The sequence below is a fragment of the Macaca fascicularis genome, chromosome 10 (assembly GCF_037993035.2).
Source record: "Macaca fascicularis isolate 582-1 chromosome 10, T2T-MFA8v1.1".
Classification (NCBI taxonomy): domain Eukaryota; kingdom Metazoa; phylum Chordata; class Mammalia; order Primates; family Cercopithecidae; genus Macaca; species Macaca fascicularis.
Genome location: NC_088384.1, coordinates 91510115 through 91531571, shown reverse-complemented (window position 1 = coordinate 91531571; position 21457 = coordinate 91510115). Strand labels below are relative to the sequence as shown.

Genomic DNA, 21457 nt, shown 5'->3' with positions numbered 1-21457 from the left:
ACTACCAGGTACAAGGAACTGGGGCACAGGAGAGGAGGGAAATACAGCAAAGATGAAGATATATCCCTGCCCCCAGTTATTAAAGACCTACCATACGCCAGGTTCTATGCTGGCATTTTCCAAAACATTGCTCTCATCTTCCCAGCAACCCTTCAAGGTAAATATTATCATCATCATTCTACAAATAATCTGTCCATGTGACAGAGCCATAATTCAAACGAAGCTTTTGCCCAGCTCAAAGTCCTTGCTTTTTCTGTGACATCATAAAGGGGAATTTACAGATTAGCTGGGGCCATTGATTCTGGATTTCCCTTTCTTGACCAGCTAGCGCATTTCCCATTACTTCCCTGTATAAGGCTTACCCTTTAGCCAGCCCAGCCCACTCTGAACATGCCATGAACCTTCCTGCCTCCTTTTCTGTGCTAATCTATTCCTTGAGCTCTTCTCCCACTCTCTATTAACCAAATAGGTCAAGGCCCAGCTCAGAGTCTACTCTCTCCTCCATAAAACATTCCCTAGTCCTCAATAATTAGCTGTCACTCCTGTGCTCCCAAAGGACTTAGTCTGAAACTCTATTTAACTCATACTTCATCCAGCCTCATGTCACAGTTAGTTGTCTGTCTTCTGGCAAGTTCCCTGAAATCAAGGCTTTTGTCTTATTCATTTCTGTATCCCCCTCAGTGTCTCATCCCATATGGGTGATCAACTAAGACTTAACCAACCATGAACTTTCCATATTCATCTTTCTGCAAAGGAAGAAGCAGCAAGCTAATCTGAACCCACTGCATGCCAGAGTTCTACATACTCTACTTTCTAAGAGAGGAGAGTAGGAGGGGAAGGTGTAGAATTGAAGGAAGACCAGGCCCCAGCGAGGAGGAGACTGGTCTCACTTACAGACGCGCCCTCTCCCGGACAGCCAGGTGCAGCTCCTCCTGCTGTTCCTCCTTCTGGCCCTGGGCAGAGTCCCCCTGCAGCTGAAGCTCCACATTTGCCCTTCGCAGGCGCCATGCCTCCTGCTCTAGCACCTCCAGCTGCTGCCGCAGCTCTTCCCTGGCCTTCTGCAGCAGCTCTCGCTCCCTGGAAGAAGGGAATCAGAGATGAGCAGAGACCGTGGGACCTAAAATTCTTTCTGGAAGCAGGCATCACAGGGTCAAAAGACCCAGTTTCAACATCCCATCTTCCCTTTTGAGTGTGAAACATTTTTATCATCACAAAGACTCCAACTCCCAAAGCTTGTTCTGGAGAAACAAGTGGAAACAGGGTAAAACAGCCAAGTCTCAGGGAGAACAGGATCAGCACCCCAAAAACCTGATGGGAGTGGGTAAATGGCTGGATGATGACTGAGACCGAGACCAGGCTGGGAGGGTGGGATGAACAGCCCATCTGCTCACTTGCTGAGAGAGTCCACCTCTCCCTGGAGGTCCACAGTCTGCCCTGCCAGAGTGTCTCGCTCCCCACTGAGCTTCTGCAGCCGCTGTCTCAAGGCTTCGCCCTCTTCCTCCCACTGATCATGCTGCTGTTGCAACAAGTTCACAGCCTCTTGACAGCCTGCAAGCTGCTGCCTTAGGTCCTGTGGAGGGAGAGCAAGAGAAACCAGACGATGAGCAAGAGCAAAGGAGGGATTTCAGAACCCTGAAAGTGGGGCTGGAGAAGGGGGTTGGGGGATGGTGCAACAAAAGTAAGCTGAGAAGGGAGATGCAACTATTCAAGAAGACAGTCCCTCAGAGGTCACTGGGCTTCTGTGGCTCTAGATTCTTAGAGTTCGTCATCTCCAAATGTACAGTGGCATGGGGGAGTGGTAAGTGTGCCTAGGACTCTCAGAGTTGGAGAACATTGACCCAATAATCTCCCGGAGCTCTGGTTCCCAATCTTTGCATAGTGTTATGCAAAGATTGTACACAAAGTGAAGCACGCCATTGGCGTGGAGAATGTGCCTGCTACTCACAAGCACAATTCAGCAGACACAGGCAGATTCATTCTGAGATACTGACAAAACACCTCATGACTGGTCAACAAAGTAAAAGGGATAGTATAGGCTAGGGAGGTACCTGGGGCACAAACCAGTTTAGACATACACCCCTGTGACTGAGGGGGAATGCTGAGGGTTCTTACCTGCACAGCCTGGCGTCTCCGAGTCAGCACTGAACGCACCAGAGTAAGAGCCTTGTCTGGATCCTGGTAATCAAACTGGCAAACGATACTAGAGTCCAATTCCAAAGAGTTCTCATGATCAGAGCCTTGGGTTATATTGTCCCCTTCTTCCACCATGACCTGAAACCCAATACAGCAAGGTCACCACCCTACTGACCAAAGCCTAGAGTCTATACAGGGACTTAACCCTGTAGCCTGGACAAACCTGATGTTTTCCTTCTCAGGTCCTCTCCCTTGGGGGAAGGAGGGGAGTATCCGAGAGCATAAAAGTCTGGTTCCTTCAACTCTCCACCTTTGGTCACCCAAGTCTAGGACTAGCAACAAGGCTAGAACACTGTCTGAGGTAACAATAAATGAGGAAATGAAAGAAGAAACGATTGAGATATTGAAGACCAGAATCTAGCCTCCAGCCTGAGAACTGCAGCTAGAAACAGGAAAGAGGGCCTGTCCCATCAGGTAGTGCTAAGACACGAATGCTTAGCTATCTCTTAGGGTTCTGGTCTTCAAACACACAAAACTCATCCCCACAAGACTTTAAGCACCCAAACCTCAGAGACTGGAAATCTAGACAGGACTGAAAGGACATAGAGACCTGGGGAGTGGAGGCATAACCTGGTTACCATGAACAGGAGGCTTCCCAGTACCTGGGTTATATCCTTGATCACCTGCTGTAAAGACAACTTCTCCTCTTGGGCATTCCTACTAAGAGATGCTTCATGTTCCATTAATTCTGTGTGATTTGTCTCCTGAACAGGGAACAGAATAGAGCCTCAGAGTCAAACTATCAAAAGTGAATTTATTACTCCAGGACCCCAAACAACCAAAGTCTAATTCTGTCTGTTCTATCAGCCCCACTTTTTCCCTGACCATGCATCAATGCTGATATGTTGCCCGAAGAGTCTGAAGACAATGTGATGTGGTGATTACAAGTTTAGATTAAGTGATAACGAGTTCCAAATTAGACTTCACTGATTAGAATTCTGCTCTATCATTTACTATGTTGGTAACCATAGTCAACAGTTTCTTTGAGCTTCTTTTTCTTTAAAATAGAAATAAGTAACAGCAACTACTTGTTTTGAGGCTTAAATTAAAAATGCATGTAAATTATTCAACATAGTGTCTGGAACAACGCAAATGTTCAATAAATGTAAGCCATTATTAGACAGGGGATGGGTGCTGTCTCTGAATAGTAAATGGATGCTTGAGACCTAATGCTAAACCAGAGAAACCTCTAGCCCTAAAGCTAGACATAATCTTGAAGACTCAGGAGTTCCTCTCTTCCTTCCTATTTGTGTTAGTGAAGGCCTGAAGACACAGACTTGCAACTATGTTTTATTTGGCTTATACAAAATTTGAATCAACATTTATAAATGGAAAGATTTTACATAAAAATATACGTTTCTGGCTTCTTCCAAAAAGTTAACAAATGGGCCACACCCAGCCCCCATTCCTACATGGAAATGATTCACTGAAGTTGAATGGTGGATGCCTCCTCTAGATGAGATATTTATTATTCAGGGTCTCACAATCCCTATTACTCCTCACAGTTTCCTTAATACTGAGCTCAAGTGACCCCTGCAGTCTTGAAAGCTAAATACAACAGCACTGGAAAACCAGAATTCTTACAACTGAACCCACTTCATTTATTTACATTATCTGAGCCCCGTGGATATTCTGAATTGGCAAATTCCTGGAAAAAAAAAAAAAAAGGAATCAGAAAGCTACAATCCCTGTTGATCTCAGCCTGGATGACAAGACTAAGGGTGTGCATTTGAATAGGGGTTCGGGAGCTACCTAAAATCAGAGATCTGAAAACTTGTAGAGATTAAACATGGTATTAAGCTGGAGGGTTCTAACATCCAACCTTAGAGAATCCCTCTGATAACATCCCTGGCAGATGTTAAGCCAATGACCAAAACCTCACTCCTTCACAAGACAGGCTGTTCAACTACTGAACAGTTCTAGTCGTGAGCCAGAATCTACTCCCCTATTAACTTCTAGCTATTGACATTGGTTTTGCCCTGGAAAACATTAAATATGTAAATTCTCCTTTCTTTTTTCTTTTTTGAGACGGAGTTTCACTCTTGTTGCCCAGGCTGGAGTGCAATGGCATAATCTCGGCCCACCACAACCTCCATTTCCCCAGGTTCAAGCGATTCTCCTGCCTCAGCCTCCCGAGTAGCTGGGATTACAGGCATGCGCCACCACATCCGGCTAATTTTTTGTATTTTTTTTAATAGAGATGGAGTTTTTGCATGTTGGTCAGGCTGGTCTCAAACTCCCGACCTCAGGTGATCCGCCCACCTCGCCCTCCCAAAGTGCTGGGATTACAGGCATGAGCTACCACGCCCGGCCCTTCATAAACTCTCTTTTCCCAGTGTCAGTCCTTCAGATATGTGAAGGTGGCTATCATGTCTTCAAGGGCCTTCAAAGGGCCTCAAGCTCTTTCTTCTCCCGGCTAAACACTGCCGCACTTCTCAGTTGTTTCCCATGTGACTAGATTTTAAATCTCTCCACACATCCACTTCCTGGTAACTCACTAATTTGCCAATGTGTCTCTGAAGGTATGTGTCAATTCTCTGGTAAGGACACACTGCATACATATGCCATTGCAATTTCCCCAGGAATACAGTAGGGATAGTAGGCAGTCAATAATATTTATTCAATGAATAAATGAATGAGTTAATTAATTTTCAGATTCAGCCAAAATTTATTTTTTAGCTTTAGAGGATTTCATCACAGAATATATAACTGGTATCCTGTACTATCTGTCCGTAAAGGACAAGGAACCTACAAGCCCACGACCAATTCCTTTCCAGAACAAAGGATCACGTACCAGGATCTCCACTGTCTCTCTCAGAGCCTTTACCATCTTTTCATAATCTTCATTTTGCTTCTGAGACTGGGTCAGCAGAGCAGAGAGCTCAGTCACCCTAAAGAGAAGAGCATAGCACTGTCACCAGAACAGCCCATGGATGTGGACAGAGCTACAATGCAGCACACCCCAGCCCCAACCCCAGCCACTCCCAACTGCAGCCTCCCCCAAATCCCTTAGGCACCCCTAGCCCCTCTGCACTCCCTGAATACCACATGATGCTATAGCCTTGAAGAGAGGGAGCAAAAAACCACTCAGACACATGCAGGGATTTACCACATCTCAAGGCTGGAACACGTGTTTGGGGGCCCGAGAGCTGAAGGAAAGCCCTGGCCCAGGCCCTTCCAGGCCTCGCTTGATCTTGAAGTCAAGCACCCTGAAGCCAATAAGAACATCAGAATTGCACATGGGATAGTCCCAAGGTCCCTCCAGCCCGAGGTTCTGACTCTGATAGGGAAAAAGGAAGGGCAATTTGGGGAAGATTATGTTCAACCTTCTTGATATTAATCTCAAGGTCCAGCAAAATCACCAAACACTTAACACTGTACTTGGAGCTTACTGCTTGCTATCATGTGAGTGGTTAAATATTTCTTGAATGAATGCTATATAAAAGTTTAATTTTTTTTCAAATTTTTTTTCAAATTTTTTTTTGAGACAGGGTCTTGCTCTGTTGCCCAGGCTGGAGTACAGTGGTGCAATCATAGCTCACTCTCAAGCAATCCTCCTGCCTCAGCTTCCCAAGTAGCTAGAATTATAGGCGCATGCCACCACATGGCTATTTTTTTATTTTTACTTTTAGTAGAGACAAGGTCTCACTATGTTGCCCAGGCTGGTCTCAAACTCCTGGGTTCAAGTGATCCTCCTGGCTCAGCAAAAGTCTTAATAATTTTATTCTATACCATCTCTAAGAACCTTAACACACTGCATGGTCATTTGTCTAAGTATTGCATCACTCAACAAACATTCACTGGCCAGCCACGGTGGCTCAACCTGTAATCCTAGAACTTTGAGAGGCCAAGGTGGAAAGATTGCTTGAGCTCAGGAGTTCCAGACTGGCCTGGGAAACATAGCGAGACCCCACCTCTACAAAAAAATTAAAAAATTAGCCAGGCATAGTGATGCGTGCCTGTAGTCCCAGTTACTTTGAAGGCTGAGGCAGGAGAATTGCTTCAGTCCAGCAGGTCAAGGCGGTGGTGAGCTGTGTTTACAATACTGCACTCCAGCCTGGGTAACAGAGCTAGACTCTGTCTCAAAAAACAAAGAAACAAAATATATTGAGTGTCTAGTATACGGCAGGTGAAGTACAAAGCACTAGAAATACAAAACTTACTAAGACTTGGTCTCTGCTTTTGTACTTCTCAGTGCCTCCAAAAGCAAAAACGAAAAATAGCCCTGCATTTTATGTATGTACCTCCAACAGGTGAAGACACAACCCTCATCATGGGCATATATGAACTTTGTCCTGAGATTCAGTGGGGCTCTCCGCTCATTTCCCTGCCCTTCTACATCATTATTTTTTAAAAACCTACTTCATTATAATCCAAAAATTAAAACAGCCTAACCAAAAAAAGAAGGTGGGGGAAACTAAATCATCAATGAGATCAATGCTGTAATAAGAGGTCAAAAGACCACAGGGGCACAGTAACTTAGTAGGCTACCGAGGTCAGAGAAGGCTTCATAGAAGAGGTGACATTTCGGTGAGCTGCAGTGGCTCATGCTTGTAATCCCAGCACTTGGGGAGGCTAAGGCGGGTGGATCACGTGAGGTCAGGAGTTTAAGACCAGCCTGGCCAACATGGTAAAACTACTAAAAATACAAATATTAGCAGGGAGTGGTGGCATGCGCCTGTAAACAGTCCCAGCTACTTGGGAGACTGAGGCAGCAGAGTCACTTGAACCCGGGAGGCAGAGCTTGCAGTAGTCGAGATCATGCCACTGCACAATAGCCTGGGCGACAGAATGAGACTCCATCTCAAAAAAAAAAAAAAAAAGAGGTAATATTTGAACTGTGCCTTAGAGGATAAGGCAGAGAGAGAAGGGAGGGAGGCATTCCAGACTAAAGTTAGCAGGTGCAAAGACAGGGAAGGGAAAGAGCTTGGCTGTTCTGGGAATGGCAAGTACTTGGGTGTTGATGGAGGACGGAGTGATAGCTAGCTCTGTACATCAACAGGAGAGAAACTGGGCTGAAAGACAGGGCAGAAGTCAGTACAAGACCCAACTGTGGCATCAGGTTTCAAAGCAGATTCCCTCGGGCACATCTTCTCCCCCTCCATGGTAGGAATGTTCCTGGCATTTCCCCTGCCTGTCCCTAACCCTCTAAAGGAGTCGGCTCTCTCTCAGCAAACCCTTCCTGGGACCCCAGGCCATCTCACCGGTCCTGAAGTTCAGCCTTCTCCAGATCCCCTTGACTCTTCAGCTGTATTAACTCCTGGCTCCTTTCATGGGCTTCCTTCTCCAGCTCCTGGGTCTTGGCTAGTAGCAGCAGCAGCTGGGCTGGCTCCCGCCCATCCATTCTTCCAGATCCGTTGGGTTCCCGAGACTGTGCTCCCATAGTCAAGCGCAGACAACAGGTCAACAGGGACCCCGAAAGCCTCACATGCTCAGCTTTTAGCTCCGTCAAATCTCTGAGTACAAGCAAGGAAAACAGCAGACTCCACTAGGAACCAGGGAAGGAGTGTGGTGATCAGGCCCAGTGAAGCCTGAGAAGCAGGGCTAGGAAAAATCATCTGCTTCCAACACCACCAACTCCCCCACCCCCATAGCTGATGCCGCTTCTATAGCAGCCCACTGTTATCAGTCCAGAATTGGTGGGGGCAAACCTCCTCCCTTCTTTTCCCCACACTGACCTGTCAGTAGCTGACTTCATTTCCAGGAAGTGGCGTCGGAATGTCACCACTTCCCGCCATAGACTGAGAAGGCGACCGTGCTCCCCTTTCAGGTAGCCCTTGAAGAACTGTGTGTTCAGAAACCCAGGTCATACCCAAAGGCAGAGGGCTATCTTTTGCCAACACAAGAGTCTTGGATTCCTCCTGACTATTGAGGAAAGGAAGGAGGGACTTACAGGAGATAGTTTATGAACGGGTATCTATCCAGGTTATGCTGAAGGGTTTAATGAAGTTGGCAGTGGGATTCGAGAGGTCAGAGAGCCTAGGATGGTATATTGCCTTCCTCTGGGCCAGATTAGAAAAGGATACACAGTAGCTGCTTAACAAATGGGATCTATTACCACAGACTTTTCTAAGCAGGAGTCAATGATATACATAAACCACTGAGCACAAAGCAAAAATGCAGGAAACATTTGTTTCCTTCAGCTGGGACCTGAAAATTCCCCAGGGCCCATAACTGCTCTTTCTTTCCCATTCAGTTTCATATCTACCTCTTTAGCATCTAGACATGCAAGACCTCCAGACCAGGAGTCAGTAAGCTTTCAGATCCATTGAAAACCTAAGCTCATCACTGCTGCAAGAAGAGTTGCTGTGAGTGTCATGCTACCTCCCAACAGAACCTAGACTAGGCAGGTAGTAGCAGGTCTAAGCTGAAGGCCCAAGAAGGGTGAGGCTGCCAGCATGCACAGGTAAGGATGGTCAGGGACTTTAACAGCAACAGCTCAGTTTCCATCCAAGTCCTGAAGTTAACCCCTTCCAGTACTGACCAGGGCAGCATCCAGAATGCACAGCCTTCCTCTCGCAGTTCCAGTCCCCATTCTTCCTACCTCCTGCTCCATCCGCCACTGGCTCTCCTTCCTCATTAGCTCATCCCGGGCCCGGCTCCAGTCCACTGTCAATTTTTCCACATCTTCCCTAAGGGCTTTATTCACCACGTCAGCTTTTTCCATGTGCAGTCGAAGCTGGGTATTCACCTCTGCTAGACTCTCACACCTGCACTGGGGAACGGTAAAAGCAGGTACAAAATAAAGGTCTGGTCCAACACTTGGACCTCCTGGGAGTAAGATGGCAACCACTGAAATTTTCATTGCAGGAATTAGAGGGCTATGGCTGAAGTCCATGGCTCTAATCCACATTAGCCCTCAGGGCAGAGGTTTCCCATCAGCCTTTTCCACCAACTGGCCTATCACCCAGGTCAGAAAGTTTAGGGTCCATCACCTCTGCTGCTCCTCCTCCAGTCGGACCAGCAGCTCATCCAGGTTTGGCTCCTCCACATTTTCCCACCTCTGGGGGATTGGTCCCTGCGCCAGACAGAGACAAGCCTTAATAACCTCCAAAGAGAACATCACTCAGACCAGTTCCCTGAGGCTCCCTTCCATGACAGTCGATTTTCTTTTTATTCTTTCTCCCCTTTGTTAGCAATATGCTTCTCTTCTCAATCACTGCATCCCTCACTCCAAAAGTAAAATGATGACCTCTCCTGAAAGACGGCCTTCGGTAGTAAAAAGAATCTTCAACCTAAGAAGTGATATATCTTTCACTAATGGCCTTAACTTCCACTATACTAATTGTTTGACCTTGGGAAGTGACTTAACTTCTTTCATTTTTTTTTTTCTGGAGACGGGTCTCGCTCTGTCACCCAGGCTGGAGTACAATGGCATAATCTCAGCTCACTGCAACCACTGCCTCCCAGGTTCAAGTGATTATCCTGCCTTAGTCGCCCAAGTAGTTGGGATTACAGGCACCCACTACCATGCCTGACTAATTTTTGTATTTTTAGTAGAGACGGGGTTTCGCCATGTTGGCCAGGCTGTTCTTGAATTCCTGGCCTCAAGTGATCCACCCACCTCAGCCTCCCAAAGTGCTGGGATTACAGGCATGAGCCACCATACCCAGCATGGGAAGTCACTTAACTTCTTGGAGCTACAGTGTCTCCAGCTACAAAATGAAAGTGATATCATTCCCTTCAGAAAGTTGCTGTGCAGGTTAAGAGACACAATTACAGATGCTCCTTGACTTAGGCTGGAATTTCATCCCATAAACCCATCATAAGTTGAATGTAAGTTAAAGATGTGTTTTCAACTTATGACATTTTCTTTTTTTCTTTTTTTTTGAGATGGTCTAGCTCTCTTGCCCAGGCTAGAGTACAGTGGTGCAATCTTGGCTCACTGCAACCTCCGCCTCCTGGGTTCAATGATTCTCCTGCCTCAGCCTCCCACGTAGCTGGGATTACAGGCAGGCACCATCATGCCCAGCTAATTTTTTGTATTTTTAGTAGGGATGGGGTTTCACCATGCTGGCTAGGTGGGTCTTGAACCCCTGACCTTGTGACCCACCCACCTCAACCTCCCAAAGTGCTGGGATTACAGGTGTGAGCCACTGCGCCAGGCCAACATTTTCAACTTATGATATTTTCAACTTAACAGTGAGTTTGGGCCGGACGCAGTGGCTCACATTTGTAATACCAGCAGTGGGAGGATTGCTTGAGTCTAAGAATTTGAGACCAGCCTGGGCAACATAGAGAGACCCTTGTGTCTACAAAAAATAAAAAAATTAGCCAGGTGTGGAGGCATGTATCTGTAGTCCCAGCTACTTTTTGGGAGGCTGAGGTGGGATGATCGCTTAAGCCCAGGAGGCTAAGGCTGCAGTGACCTGTGATTGCACCCGTGCACTCCAGCCTGGGCGACAGAGTAAGAAGACTCTGTCTCAAAACAACCAACCAACCAAACAAACAAAAACCAACCAAACAAGCAAACAAAACAACCCCAAATAATGGGTTTATCCAGATGTAACCCCATCATAACCCAATGAGCATACTGAATGCATATAGCTTTCACACCATCATAAAGTTGAAAACTTGCAACGATCCTAAGTTGCAGGGGACTATCTGTATATGACAGTGCCTCATGCTGCCTGGCCTGCATTGAAGGTGCTCAATAAGTTTTGGTTCTTTCCTTCCTCTGAGAGAATTTTTCTGAGGAAAATGTGAGGAGGTACTGAGAGGGAGCTGGAACAAAGGCAAATAAATGGGTTTTTTTCAAAGCCAGTTCTAATAGCACAGACATCCCTTTGCTGCAATGTGCTGCAGGCTCGCAAAGGCCTGCATCTAAGACAAACACTGACACCTGCTGGGGGAAACATGCACTTCTTCCCACTAATCCCACACTCCTTCCAATCTAATTTACATTTTGTCCTTTGAGAACCAAGGGTTGGAATCTGACAGGCCAGTTAGGTCCAATGAAGATATCAGTGTGATAAACCTCTCAGAGGCTGAGAAAGACAGACTTCTACCAAACACCTCACTTGTACACTCCAACCTCCCTCAGTGAACAAATGAAACCTAACAAGTATATTCACTGAGGACCCAGTGGGCACACAGAGCTCAGCCTCACTCACTCCAGTGGCTTCCAGCCGCTTCTCCAGCTCTTGGCACCAGCTCCGGTACTGCAGCACCTGTGGCAAAAAGAACAGGCCCTGGGCAATGAACACAGCTGGCACAAACAGCGCAAAGCAAAGGCCCCTGAGAATCTTAGGCAAACTTGCTATGAACAGGGACACTGGGTGGTGACAGTAAGGTAAGGCCATAACATCTTATAGTTTCTATTTGGGCATTTTTTTCTTTTTTGAGATGGAGTCTTGCTCTGTCTCCTAAGCTGGAGTGCAGTGGCGCAATCTTGGCTCACTGGAACCTCCGCCTCCCGGGTTCAAGTGATTCTCCTACCTCAGCCTCCCGAGTAGCTGAGATTACAGGAACATGCCACCACACTCAGCTAATTTTTGTACTTTTAGTAGAGACAGGGTTTTGCCATGTTGGCCAGGCTGGTCTCGAACTCCTGACCTCAGGTGATACAGCCACCTCGGCCTCCCAAAGTTCTGGGATTACAGGCATGGGCCACCGCGTCTGGCCTTATTTGGGCATTTAAATAACACTTTCTATATAAGCGAGACTCCATCTCAAAAATAAATAAATAAATAAATAATACTTTCTATATGCCTTTTATATCATAGAGGCAAGATCATGGGCTTTGGCTCTAGACTAGGTGAGGAAACCTGGATAACTAACTTAACCCTTGTGAATTTCATCTTTAAAAGAGAAATATTAGTCGAAAGTAGTGGTGTACACATGTGGTCCCAGATACTCGAGAGGCTGAGGCAGGAGGATTGCCTGAGCCCAGGAGGTTGAGGCTGCAGTGATCTGTGATCATACCACTGCACTCTAGCCTGGGCAACAGAGCAAAACCCTATCTCAAAAATAAAATAAAATGAAATAAAATAAAATAAAAAGGATACAATACATACCTCATGGAACAGTTGTGAGCATCAAAAGAGAAGCTGTACATGAAAGCTAGAAGGTCCGGGTCTTATCTCACCAAGCTAGATGTAGGCCAATCCCACCACAAGGCTCTGCCTCCTACAACCCTTATCTCATCTCAGCACCCAGCTCTGGGGGTTGTTCTCTTTCCCCTCCTCAAAAGGGCAGCTGCCTCACCTTGGCCTGCAGCTTCCTCACAAGGGTTGCTTGTCTCTGCTGGGCCTCCTGGGAGTTCTTCAGCTTCCGCCAGGAGGCTGCCTGATTCTCCGCCATCTGCTGCTGTAGTGCCAGCACCTGCTCTTCCAGCACCAGCTGCAGTGACTGGGGCTTCATGTTGTTCAACCCAGGGTTTCTTGTCTCCATGAGGGCACCAGGTGGCAGGCCCACAGGTCCCTAGGTAGCCAGAGGGTGTTCACGTCCAGCAGAGTCTCTAACCATTGCCATGCCACTTCAACCTCCTCTTGAACTGGGGACCAAAGCACATAGTCAAATTGAAAGGACTGTTCTTGTACTATATACAAGACTCCTCAGAACCTTTAAAATACTAAAAGGGACCCTCATCTCTGAATGGCACTATGATGAGCAGCATTCCCCAAATTGAACTGACCATGAGACAAGCTCACAGGACTAGTGTCTCCTGGCATGCCTTTTGGAACTCTGCACTAAACCAAGAGCTCCTGGTTTATCACTGCATCCTTAGTTGCTGGCACAGTGGCTCACAAACCCTTGGTGAATGAATCGCTGAAGGCGTTCTTAATCTAGCAGGGGAAATAGGCACAAACAATTACAATACATACAATGTGGCATGTGAAATAATAAGATGGTATGAGAAAACAAAGGAAGAGAACTTAACCCAGCCCAGGGGTGCTGTGAACTGAGTGAATCATCATCATTGTTAACACTTGCTGAGTGCTTCTGGAGTGCTGTTGCTTTAAGTACTTTACATGCATTACGTCATTTTGTTTTTAGAAAAATCTTGAAACCTTCCAATGCCTTCCCATTACACTTCACCAAACGTACTATTATAACTCTTTATATATAGATGAGGAAACTGGGGCTTTAAAAGGTTAAAAAACTTCTGCCAGGGCCGGGCGTGGTGGCTCACGCCTGTAATCCCAGCACTTTGGGAGTCCGAGGCAGGTGGATCACAAGGTCAGGAGTTCAAGACCAGCCTGGCCAACATGGTGAAACCCCGTCTCTACTAAAAACACAAAAAATTAGCCGGGTGTGGTGGCAGTCTCCTGTAATCCCAGCTACTCGGGAGGCTGAGGCAGGGGAATTGCTTGAACTGGGAGGTGGAGGTTGCAGCAAGCTGAGACCATGCCACTGCACTCCAGATTGGGTGACAGAGCGCGACTCCATCTCAAAAACAAAACAAAACAAAACAAAAAAAAAAACTTGTGCCAGGCCACACAGCTGGCATGCAGTTGATGAGAGATTTGAACACAAGTAGTCTATCTGACAAAGAAAAGGAGTGGCAGGCATTTCAGGCAAGGGATCCAAAAGAGAGAAGGAACCAGTAGCAGCAGGATGGCCAAACACCCTCACCCACCAGGAGCTGGGCTAAAACAGGGCAATGGGCCACCACAGGCAGAGGCGGCCAGCCTAACGGTGAGCTTCAGAGATACCCAGGACAGGGGAAGGCATGGTGGTAGAGTTCTGGGTGCTATTCCAAGGTCTGCCTCCAATGGGCTCTGTGACCTCAGATGTGCTACTTCCCTTTCAATTTCCTCATCCAGAAATGAGGGCATCATGACCTCTGAGTTACTTAGGCCTCTAAAACACACAATTATCCCACAACCTGGGCCAGGGGAAGAGTTCTCTCATTTTATTAACCCTAAGACTCTCACCAGCAGGGCTAAGGAATATCTGTATTTTCAACTACCTATCAACAAAATGGTATATACAGCGAATGTAAACCTAACATCTGCACATACAGTAGAAATTTCAAGGGCCCCAAATCCCTTTAATGCACCAAACTATTGATTTCCCACATCCTGGCTCAAATGCCATGTCCTATCATGTCCTCCCAGATGAACCCAGAAAGAGTTACTCACTTTTATAGCTATATACACAGAGAGAATACATATGTTCTGATGTCTACTCTACATCTTATCATCATGGTCTATTTTCTCTGCTAATCCGTAAGTGCCTCAAAGGAAGGAGCCGTCTAATTCATTGTAAGTTATCAATAATGTCCAATGAAGAAATCCATGTGAGCCTCACTCCTGGCAGAGCTGAGCCTTGGGCCAGAGATGACAAATCAGGGCCCTGCTAGCGCTTTTCAGCCATTGTGTGGCCCACATAATAGTTTTTAAGCATTCAAATTAGGTGCCAACATTTATCACTGGGAGAAAGTACATAAAATCCATATTTCTGGTTCCTTTGGAAAATCAGAATACCTAGTGACGCTTGACTCATATTTCAATAAGGCAACAACCAGTGGCACAGTTGAATAGTGCCTGCCCCTTTAGACAGGGCACGAGCTCCGCACAGTTGAACAGCGCCTGCCCCCTTTAGACAGGGCGTGTGCTCTCCAGTTCATCATGGCCTCCCCATACACACACCGATTCTCTCCCTCACAATGACAGCATATTTCAGTTGTCATTTATCATTGCAACTGTGCTATTGTTTCTGCTATAGTAGCACTATAGAGGAAAACTCGGCTTACTAATTTACATTACCTCCTGAACAACCGAAGATACTTGAGTTTGCAAAGCCTGTACTAGGCAGTAAGGAAAGTGCATAAAGTAAGAACAGAATGGCACCAATAAAGGTTTGGTGGCACCAGTACTCCAGGCCTCTTCTTAGCCTATGAACCAGGGTAACACAACCTTTCCCCATACTATGACACCCTCCTTTTCAGCCTTTTTGCCAAGGCTGTGTGACCAACTCACCATGGTACTATGAAATGCTGGCTCTGTTGAGTGCAATGAAGCTCAATCCCTCTCTGCTGGTTGGAGGCACAGACTTTCCAGGAAACGGTTCTCTTATCCCAGGATGTCTGCCAACAACTCTACCTACAATAATGTAGATCCAAGTTACTTCAAGGGAACTGAGGAGTCTTTTCTCTCCTAGTACTGTGAGGGCTGAGCCAGGCTTTTGCATGCAGTGGGAGTTTATGAGGCCCTAAAGGCCCCTCACACTTTGTTGAATCCCTATCCCAAAACATTAGGTTGAACCATAAGAAATTGCTAATATTATCCTATTATTATTATTATTATTAGAGAAACGATCTAGCTGTCACCCAGGCTGGAGTACAATGGTGCAATCATAGCTCACTGCAGCCTCAAACTCCTGGGCTGAAGGGATCCTCCAGCCTCAGCCTTCAGAGGAGCTGAAGGTGTGTGCCACCAAGCCTTTTTTTTTTTTTTTTTTTTTCCGGTAGAGACAAGGTTTTGCCTTGTTGCCTGAGCTTGTCTCAAACTCCTGGTTTCAGGCAGCCACCCTCTGGCCCAAGCCTCCCAAAGTGCTGGCATTATGGGTGTGAGCCACCAAGCCCAGCCTCACCCATTATTTTTTGCCTACAAAAATGGCAATTTCACATAGTTCAACCTAATATCTCTAATAAGCAGTCCTGCCACACATAGTTCCATGAATTCTCATTAAGTTTTCTTTTAGGATATGGCTGTCAGTAACTTACAAACATGATTTGGCAAGGTAGTATTAGTAATACTTCAACAAATAAATGAAATTATATTAGAATTATATAATTACTTTAGCAAATAATTAAAAAATTGTAAAGCTATTTAGAAATTTAGTCCAACCCCCCTCATCTTGCAGATAAAGAAAATGAGGCTTGTAGAGATAAAGCAACTTCATTTTGTTTATATTTTTATATGCCCCAGTTATCTCAAAAAATGATTTGCATGGCCAGGCGCAGTGGCTCATACCTGTAATCCCAGCACTTTGGGAGGCTGAGGCGGGCAGATCACTTGAGGTCAGAAGTTCGAGACCAGCCTAGCCAACACTGTCCAGCCTGGGCGACAAGAGCAAGACCCCATCTCAAAAAAAAAAAAAAAAAAAAAAAAAAAAGATTTGCATTATAGCAAATATACCATACTAAAAGGGAAGACTGGGTGCAGGGTGTACAGGAACTCTCTGTACTATGCAATTTTTATGTAACCCTAAAATTGTTGTAAAAAATAGTTTAAAAAAAGATTTTGTTTTTTAAAACCAAAACAATCCTCATAAAACTAAAATTTATTAAAACAAGAATAAAAGGGAAGTGACAGAGAAAAATTATCTCAGGAATCTTTCTGAAATTCAGATTTAATTCTGAGCTTCCTCAAGACACAGTTCAGCATCCTTTTATGAACACACACGGGATCAGATCTGCTAGGAATAAACTAGCAGAGCCCCCAAAGGGAAGGTAAGTTTCAACGTGCCTGAGAAAGGGAAAAGAGCAGTAGCTGGCAAATTGTAACAAATTGGATTACATTCAAATGAGATAATGAGTGTCTCTGTACTTCTAAGCTGTAAACCACTGAGCCAATGTTATCATTACTGCAGGAAAAGGGAAAAGATTCTTTGGTACATTAATTTATCCCATAAACACTCATGAATTTCAACTCAGTATCAGGAGTCTGCCACGGTGGTACAGAAATGAACAAGACCTACCTTCCTACTTTTGCTAAGAATCAGACGGGGAAGACAGTACCCTTACTAAAGACCAATAGCCACCTGTGAACCTGGAGTGGAAAGTGACAGAAGAGGGAGATAAATTATGTATTTGGTCCTCTCTCATCCAAAATACTACAAAAGGAGTATTTAAATAAAGTTTACAAGAGAAGCAACACCACCACCTAAACTTGGAATAGAGGCATAAATGCTACAAGGACTAAGATGCAGAATGGTATTAAATACAATTTGTCACTTAAAGCAAAAACTGAAAAATATTTGAGGACACAAACATTGTATTTATTGAAAAAGAAACTACAGTATAGACATTTGTGTACAGAGACAATTTGTTTCTTATTCTTGAAAACAAAAAAACCAAATTACCATGCAGCTCCTTATCTAAATCTCATGTGGGGCCTTTCTCTCTTGTTCTCCTCCAACCTCTGGCCTCTCCCACTCAGTCTCCTTTGCTGCCTTTTCTCATCTCCCCAATATCTGAAGTTTGGAAACCCCAAGGCTTCAGACCTCTTCTCCATCTCCATTCATTTCTAAGGTAATCTGATCCAGTGTTTTGTTTTGTTTTTGAGACAGGATCTGGCTCTGTCACCCAGGCTGTAGTGCACTGGCATGATCTCAGCTCACTGCAACCTCTGCCTCCCCGGTTCAGGTAATTCTCATGTCTCAGCCTCCCGAGTAGCTGGGATTACAAGCATGTGCCACCACGACCAGCTAATTTTTTTGTATTTTTAGTAGAGACAGGGTTTCACCAAGGCACGAGGATCTCTTGAGGCCAGGAGTTCAAGACCAGCCTGGGCAACACAGGGAGATTCCCACCTCTAAAAAAAAGAAAAACAGGCCAGGCACGGTGGCTCAAGCCTGTAATCCCAGCACTTTGGGAGGCCGAGACGGGCGGATCACGAGGTCAGGAGATCAAGACCATCCTGGCTAACACGGTGAAACCCTGTCTCTACTAAAAAAAATACAAAAAACTAGCCGGGCGAGGTGGCAGGCGCCTGTAGTCCCAGCTACTCGGGAGGCTGAGGCAGGAGAATGGCGTAAACCCGGGAGGCGGAGCTTGCAGTGAGCTGAGATCCGGCCACTGCACTCCAGCCTGGGCGACAGAGCGAGACTCCGTCTCAAAAAAAAAAAAAAAAAAAAAAAAAAAAATTGCTGGTTGTGTGGCATGCACCTGTAGTCCCAGCTACTTGGGAGGCTGAGGTGGGTGGGCTACTTGAGCCCAGGAGTTCGAGGCTGCAGTGAGCCGCGATCACACCACTGCACTCCAGCCTGGGACAAAATGCTCTCTCAAATAAATAAATAAATAAATAAATAACTATCACCTCTCCACATAACACTGGTACTTTTATTTACCTTACCATGCTTTTTCTGTTCCTATCTAATTATTATGTAATATACTTACCAAAATGCAGATTCCACAAGCACAAAAGCATTGTTTTACTGAATGCTGTCCCAGCTCCTACCTAAAACACAGCCTGCTTTATAATAGATGCCCATTATTACTGACTGACTATTATAAGACATTAGATCACATGATCCATATTATCACCAATGGTCTTACAAAATGCTAACAGCTCTATTAACTATCTAAAAAACAAAAAACAGACTGAGTGTGGTGGCTTACACCTGTAATCCCAGCACTTTGGGAGGCTGAGTTGGGCAGATCATTAGAGACCAGGAGTTCGAGACCAGCCTGGCCAACATGGCAAAACCCCATCCCTCCTAGAAATACAAAAATTAGCCGGGCATGGGTGGGCGCCTGTAATCCCAGCTACTCAGGAGGCTGAGGCGGGAGAATCGCCTGAACCTAGGAGACAGGAGGTTGCAGTGAACCAAGATTGCACCACTGCACTCCAGCCTGGGTGACAGAATGAGACCGCGTCCCCCCCCCAAAAAAAAAAAAAAAGTAGGGGGAGGGATATAACTTATACCTTGGTCAGCGGCAGAGCAATGACTGAACCCCAGCCTGATTCCAAATTCTACTATCTGCATTACATTAGCTGCTAAAGCATGGACATTACATTACCTAAAGCCATGGACTACGAACTCACAGCTTTGTGAGCGGCACTTCTTAAATAGGAATAATGACACCTATGTCTGCAGCTTTCTGATCGAAAAGGAGCAAAGAAAGGTAGAACTAAAAGAACAGAGGGCGTACCAGTAGCCTTGGTTTTGTTGTGACCTCTATAAATTTGGGAACACCAGTTCTCCTTTTTTTTTTTTTTTTTTTGAGACGGAGTCTCGCTCTGTCACCCAGGCTGGAGTGCAGTGGCCAGATCTCAGCTCACTGCAAGCTCCGCCTCCCGGGTTCACGCCATTCTCCTGCCTCAGCCTCCCGAGTAGCTGGGACTACAGGCGCCTGCCACCTCGCCCGGCTAAGTTTTTGTATTTTTAGTAGAGACGGGGTTTCACTGTGTTAGCCAGGATGGTCTCGATCTCCTGACCTCGTGATCCGCCCGTCTCGGCCTCCCAAAGTGCTGGGATTACAGGCTTGAGCCACCGCGCCCGGCCTCCTTTCTAAGCCTTCTCAGGAAAATGCTGATTACAATCCTAGCCTCCAATAACTCCCAAGGCCAAAGTAAAGATCAATTCAAGAAACATTCATTAAACCCAAAGGCAATCTAGTCAAGTTATCAAATGCCCTGGGGACAGTTTCCCAGCTCCATCCACTTATTAGTTGTGGGACTCTCAGAAAATTACTTTTTCTAATGTACCTCAGTTTCTTCATGGGTAAAACGTGAAGATACAGAAAGATCTCACCCCACAGGACTGTTGCAAAGATTAAATAGGCCTTTGGCCCAGCGCGGTGGCTCATGCCTGTAATTCCAGCACTTTGGGAGGCCGAGGCGGGCGGATCACCTGAGGTCCAGGAGTTCGAGACCAGCCTGGCCAACATGGAGAAACCCCGTTTCTACTAAAAATATAAAATTAGCCGGGTGTGGTGGCGCATGCCTGTAGTCCCAGCTACTCGGGAGGCTGAGGCAGGAGAATCGCTTCAACCCGGGAGGCGGAGATTAAGGTGAGCTGACATCGCGCCATTGCACTCCAGCCTGGGCAATGAGCGAAACTCCGTCTCTAAATAAATAATAAATGGGCCCTTATGTGTAATGCATTCAGTAGCACCTGACAATTTGTGACCATTCCGTACAGTGAGCCACGACTATTATCATCACGTGCTAGGCCCTGGGATCTACAGATGAAAAAGGCAAGGCATAACATCTAACGAAGGAGCTTACGATGTCAACAAGGGGCAGGGAAAGTAACTCGGTGCAGCGAGTGCAAAAACCGAGAAGCGAATGCAGCTGCGCCTGGAGAAGGAGGCGGCGAAGTGATACTTCAGCAGGGTCCTGAAGAATGGGAGCTCCAGAGTTGGGTGGCAAGTGGGACTGGGCTCTGGGATAGATCACGTGCAAAGCCGCCAGGACACAGACAGCGAGAGGGGCGGGAGGGCGGGAGAGCGCGGCGCCTCGCCCTCTCAACCCGGGACTGGGGCTCCTGGACACGAAGGTCGGGATGCTCTCCTTCGGCGCCGACTGGAGCTTAGCGTACTGGTGGCAGCAGGAAGCTGAGGCAAGCGGGCCCCGACCCTAACGACGCGTCCCAGCCCCTCTCTGGGCCTAGGGTTCCCCGCCCGGGTAACAAGAGGCCGCTGCGCGAACGGGATTCCCTCAGGCGCCCTAGACGGGCAGGTCTCTGGGCCTCGGACGGTTAACCCAAGCACCTCCCGCCTGCCCCTGAGGCCCCACCTCACCACGCTCGGCTCCAGCAGACGCCCGGCTAGTTGCTCAGCGCTGGAGCTGCGGCAGCCTCTGCTAAGGCCCCGCCGGGGACGGGGGCGGGGCCCGCCCCCCAATCTCCCGCCCTTTGGGAGGGGCCCGCCCCGCCAAGTCCTGCACCTATAGGCAGACTGCGCCGGCGCAGGGCCTCCCGCCATATTGGGTATTGGCAGCCGACTTACTAGAGAGGCCCTGAAGGAAAGGGAGTATTATTTTGAGAATTATAAGATCCCTCGCCAGAAATGAGGACGGTCAGGGTCTCTGGATTCGCGAAAGGGATATTTCGGAAGCAGAGAAGAAAAATTGCCCTCAATCGTCTCCCTTTAGGCTTCAGTGTTATATATAGCGCATGTGCAAGGTCACCTGGTTCTAGGAGCGCCTGCGCACAGCTCCACCTACAAACCAGACTACAATTCCAACTGCGCGAGAAACAAAGGGGCTTGCTGCCACTGGTTGGCGATTAAACTGGCAGCGCGACCAGTTTCTGAGGGTTTTTCACCTTGCTGCTCAGACGCTCCCTGCAGCTTCAGGCAGCATAACACTTACAGGCGAGTTACTTACTCAGCACTCGGTTTTGTCTACATGTCTGCACAGAGTGTTACCTTTACCTGACTTCATCCGTCCCGGAGCTGCAGTTTGTCTGCTTAAGCCTGACTTCTAGAGAACTTTTTCTTCCCTGTAGGACCCATGCGTTATTCCCTTAGCATTTTGTGTATACATTTTTTTTTTTTTTTTTTTTGAAATGGAGTCTTGCTCTGTCGCCAGGCTGGAGTGCAATGGCACGATCTCGGCTCACTGCAACCTCTACCTCCCGGGTTCAA

At 46.7% G+C, this 21457-nt stretch overlaps 1 protein-coding gene across 38 annotated transcripts in view; it reads right to left on the bottom strand.

The window, feature by feature from the left end:
• CEP250 (centrosomal protein 250) overlaps positions 1–20711 on the bottom strand; it is an 80996-nt gene extending 60285 nt beyond the window's left edge. For 10 of the 38 annotated variants that reach the window (XR_012419306.1, XM_065523030.2, XM_074005178.1 and 7 more), the window contains exons 1-16: positions 20612–20711; positions 16116–16226; positions 15120–15242; positions 12400–12688; positions 11307–11363; positions 9129–9211; positions 8738–8903; positions 7872–7978; positions 7398–7649; positions 5303–5473; positions 4988–5084; positions 3803–3841; positions 2796–2897; positions 2113–2271; positions 1392–1570; positions 895–1077 (exon numbers count right to left, since the gene is read on the bottom strand). Coding sequence is in view for 37 of the 38 variants with exons in the window: in XM_065523030.2 (XP_065379102.1) it covers positions 895–1077; positions 1392–1570; positions 2113–2271; positions 2796–2897; positions 3803–3841; positions 4988–5084; positions 5303–5473; positions 7398–7649; positions 7872–7978; positions 8738–8903; positions 9129–9211; positions 11307–11363; positions 12400–12585 (1781 nt within the window). In the remaining variant the exon portion in view is untranslated. Of the gene's footprint in view, positions 1–894; positions 1078–1391; positions 1571–2112; positions 2272–2795; positions 2898–3802; positions 3842–4987; positions 5085–5302; positions 5474–7397; positions 7650–7871; positions 7979–8737; positions 8909–9128; positions 9212–11306; positions 11364–12399; positions 12689–15119; positions 15243–16115; positions 16227–16842; positions 16914–20606 lie in introns of those variants that run through there. The other 28 variants (XM_074005186.1, XM_074005187.1, XM_074005188.1 and 25 more) reach the window with 24 other exon arrangements.
• Between the last annotated feature and the right edge of the window lie 746 nt (positions 20712–21457).